The following is a 3,703-nucleotide window of genomic DNA, read 5'->3' as shown; positions in this document are numbered from 1 at the left end:
CAGTTCTATGAATTAGATCTTTCATGTCAGAACCTGATGTTGAAGGCCCTGTTAATTCATTGGCAACAATCTGTTTCCATGATGTTTTAAGGCCTCTAAGCATTACAATATTGTAATGCTTAGCAACTGCAGGTTTTCCTAACATAACATTTCCAATGAATGACTTAGACGATGTATCAAAATCTTGATATGAAGCTATTTCCATTTCGTCAACTAAAAGGCAGCAGTTCCTATCAAGAGCATCCAATGAATGGACTTTTGTCTTGAGGGAAAAAAAACAAATTTTCTAAAATGCCGAAATTTATTTTTATTTCCCTAATCCTCCTGTTCAAGGTACTGTACGATGGTGCTGGATATCCAGTACTTCTGAGGTAATTATATCTATGTTTGCCCAAAGCAAATCGCATCTTCAGTCCTTTTATAATGGACTTTTCTGACCAGTTCCTTTTTGACTGCACAGCAAGGGCTCCTACTTGCTCATCGGACAAAAATGATGTCAATTTTGCATCTTTTTCTTGAAGCTGTTGCTCAAGGAATTCTATTTTTTTTAACAACTCTTCATTTGAAGCAGGTAGAGTTTCCTAAATTCAAAAAGAAATAGTAAACATGTTATGCTGTGATTATTTTTTTAAACAATGGTTGGATGAATTATATATTTGTAATAACAATGATTTTTTCAACAATTTTTTTGGAGAATATTAAATAATTTACCACTTCAGTATTTGGCTTAGGACATCTTACTTCTCTTATCCTCTTGTCAGTTACAGATGGTGGTGGATTTGGAATGCTAAAGAGTGTTGGTACTGCAGTTTTTCTTAGTTTTTTTCTATTTTTGCATAGTGACTCAAATTGAGATTCCTCAAAATGATCCTGTAAATACATAAAGTAATAAAAAAAAAGTATACAAAATAAATAAAAGTACAAAAAACAAACCACACAGTGAGGTTGTGCCAAAGGCAGCAAGCATGAACTGTAAGTAAGTATAGGCAATAAATAAATATGCAGGTAATTAAATTAGGCCAAGTATTATAAAAAACTGAAACAATAAACAAACCATGTCTAACATATCAGCAGCAGCATCTTGTAAGCTTGGGCAGAATTTAATTATCCAATATTTATTTTTTGCCTATAATTTAAAGTGTTCTTTAGAACATTATCCAAAAATTAAATGAAGTAGTGTTTTGCTATAACATTAAAAACAACTAAAATAAAACTTTATTATTTCTTGCTATAGTGTTCTTACAATAGATAAGAAAATAAGAGTTACAGATGGTGGTGGATTTGGAATGCTAAAGAGTGTTGGTACTGCAGTTTTTCTTAGTTTTTTTCTATCTTTGCATAGTGACTCAAATTGAGATTCCTCAAAATGATCCTGTAAATACATAAAGTAATAAAAAAAAAGTATACAAAATAAATAAAAGTACAAAAAACAAACCACACAGTGAGGTTGTGCCAAAGGCAGCAAGCATGAACTGTAAGTAAGTATAGGCAATAAATAAATATGCAGGTAATTAAATTAGGCCAAGTATTATAAAAAACTGAAACAATAAACAAACCATGTCTAACATATCAGCAGCAGCATCTTGTAAGCTTGGGCAGAATTTAATTATCCAATATTTATTTTTTGCCTATAATTTAAAGTGTTCTTTAGAACATTATCCAAAAATTAAATGAAGTAGTGTTTTGCTATAACATTAAAAACAACTAAAATAAAACTTTATTATTTCTTGCTATAGTGCTCTTACAATAGATAAGAAAATAAGAGTTCACTTCACCCAACTTTTAAGATACTAGGCCGATAAATACATTTATAATTAGAGCAGACTATGGTTCTTGTTATAATTGTAGTAATGTTTATTGCTCTAATTGAAATATTTAATTTTTAATTCTCTAATCATTCAAAACATAGCCCTAATTTTGGAGCACAGTGCCAACGTGCATTTTAAAAAGCATCAAGGCCAGTTTAAACGACAATTTTTTAAATTACATCGGCACAGACATATCCAATTAAAGTTATTAAAAACTCTAGAACGTAGTTCAGTAGCTTTCTGAATTTGTAGGCAATTTTTTATTTAGAGATGACAACACAAAATAACGCTTCAGAAAATATTATTTATCATGTATAAAAATCTGTTTTGTAACACAGATCAGTAATAACTGTTTATCAATGTCATGAGGATTTAATTTGACAAGATCACATTCTTTAGAAGTATCAAATTCATGAAAGGATTTTGGCTTGGCCTTTGAAATTCATCATTACAGGCAGATTTATTTGATTGTTATGCATGCATTAAACACTACACATACATTAAAAACACTACAATTATTTTTGAAAAATACACATGCAGTTTCACAAGTTTTCTGTGCTTATTTGAATGTTCTGCATTCATTTCTAAATCTTTACTCTTATTATCTTTTTAAAATTGCCAAATTGTATAATACTGTGATTATAAATATATGGTACTCGCAATTATTGAAGTCAGATTATATATATTTTGTCTCATACTATTCAATTTATTCTATTGACTTCAGATGTCAATGTCAAAATTCTGGAAGTTATTTTAACCAAGAAACAGTAGTGGGCACCGTGCATAAACAACTCATCTAACTTTTTAACAACAGTGATTATAAAATAAAGAAAAAAATTATATATCATTCCAACGATATTGCAACTATAGTATAATGTTACATATATCTTTAGCAAACATTCAGATTTTATCTTGACTTTCCAAATTATTATTTATTTTTTAATAAATTTCAATATGCTAATGATTTTCATGTTACATTAGTATTAAATTCCACAATTAGCACAGGAAAACAAAATCTGCGCTTTATATTAGAAGAGAAATTTCTTTTCCACATTCAAAACATCCACATTGGCGATGTTTGGCGACGGGTACATTAACCCTAGACTAATTTAATTATAGCTATTATTACAGAAATTAGCAGATACTCAGGTTATCGTACACAAGAATTTCACTTTACTTGCACATTATAAACATCAGAGAAGATATAAACTCTAAATGAAGGCGTAATTAACATTATACTTACTAAGCAAAGTTCAGCGCCTGGACCAGGTTTCCAATTGTCTCTTCGGCAATTATTTACCCATATTTTTCTTCTTTCTTCATTTTTAGGAAATTTTACCAATGTATGACCTTTCGGTGAATGATTTGAACAATTAGTAGCTGCACATCCGCCCATTTTACACAAGAAAACACAAAAAATTGTTGCACCGTAACTACACAGCCGCCATTAAATCTCCCACTTGGGATCGCGAATGCCTGATGATTCAGCCTGGTATATAGGAGCCTTAGAAAATCTGGTTGAATTGTTTCACGTTATTGCAAAATTTTTTGTTCCAAATTTTCAGAAAAAAGCATTTTAATTTATTTTCGCTGCAAACAGAGACCTTGCTATCCAGAATACATCGCTATAGAAATTAAAATAATATTTTGCCGTGTTACAATCGGTAGTCATTTATAATTTCTGGAAACATGTGTTTAAGATAGACAAAGTAGACAAATGTCTTGTTTTGCACCCGCTAAGTCTTTCTGCACAGGGTACTTTTCGGTTTTGCCGGCGCAAGCGATAAAGTCGCCAATAATGGTACAACCGATGCCAAACGGAATATTCTCGCTCATAACCTTTTACGCCTCATTTTCAAAACAAGTCGCAGCTTTTTCTTATCAGATTGATTGTT

General features: G+C 30.7%; 1 protein-coding gene across 1 annotated transcript; it reads right to left on the bottom strand.

Moving 5' to 3' along the window:
* Nucleotides 1-233: 233 nt before the first annotated feature.
* On the bottom strand, nt 234-3,499 carry LOC118183875 (52 kDa repressor of the inhibitor of the protein kinase-like). The gene is made up of 3 exons (XM_085818966.1): nt 3,052-3,499; nt 712-870; nt 234-581 (listed from the first exon to the last, which is right to left on the bottom strand). The coding sequence occupies exons 1-3, from the start codon at nt 3,202-3,204 to the stop codon at nt 234-236; spliced, it is 660 nt and encodes a 219-aa protein (XP_085675092.1). The 5' UTR covers nt 3,205-3,499.
* Nucleotides 3,500-3,703: the final 204 nt, after the last annotated feature.

This window comes from Stegodyphus dumicola, chromosome 6 (genome assembly GCF_044657685.1).
Source record: "Stegodyphus dumicola isolate Sdum_Otavi_A_Nest chromosome 6, ASM4465768v1".
Classification (NCBI taxonomy): domain Eukaryota; kingdom Metazoa; phylum Arthropoda; class Arachnida; order Araneae; family Eresidae; genus Stegodyphus; species Stegodyphus dumicola.
The sequence above is the reverse complement of the archived record's forward strand: the minus strand, read 5'-3'. Positions and strand labels throughout refer to the sequence as shown.

Excerpts from the sequence above, each read along its gene's own strand:
- LOC118183875 (XM_085818966.1), bottom strand. The coding sequence starts at position 3,204 with ATGGGCGGATGTGCAGCTACTAATTGTTCAAATCATTCACCGAAAGGT. Across the intron at positions 871-3,051 it reads CAGGCGCTGAACTTTGCTTA|GATCATTTTGAGGAATCTCA; the intron begins GTAAGTATAATG and ends ATGTATTTACAG. Across the intron at positions 582-711 it reads CTAAGCCAAATACTGAAGTG|GAAACTCTACCTGCTTCAAA; the intron begins GTAAATTATTTA and ends TTTTGAATTTAG.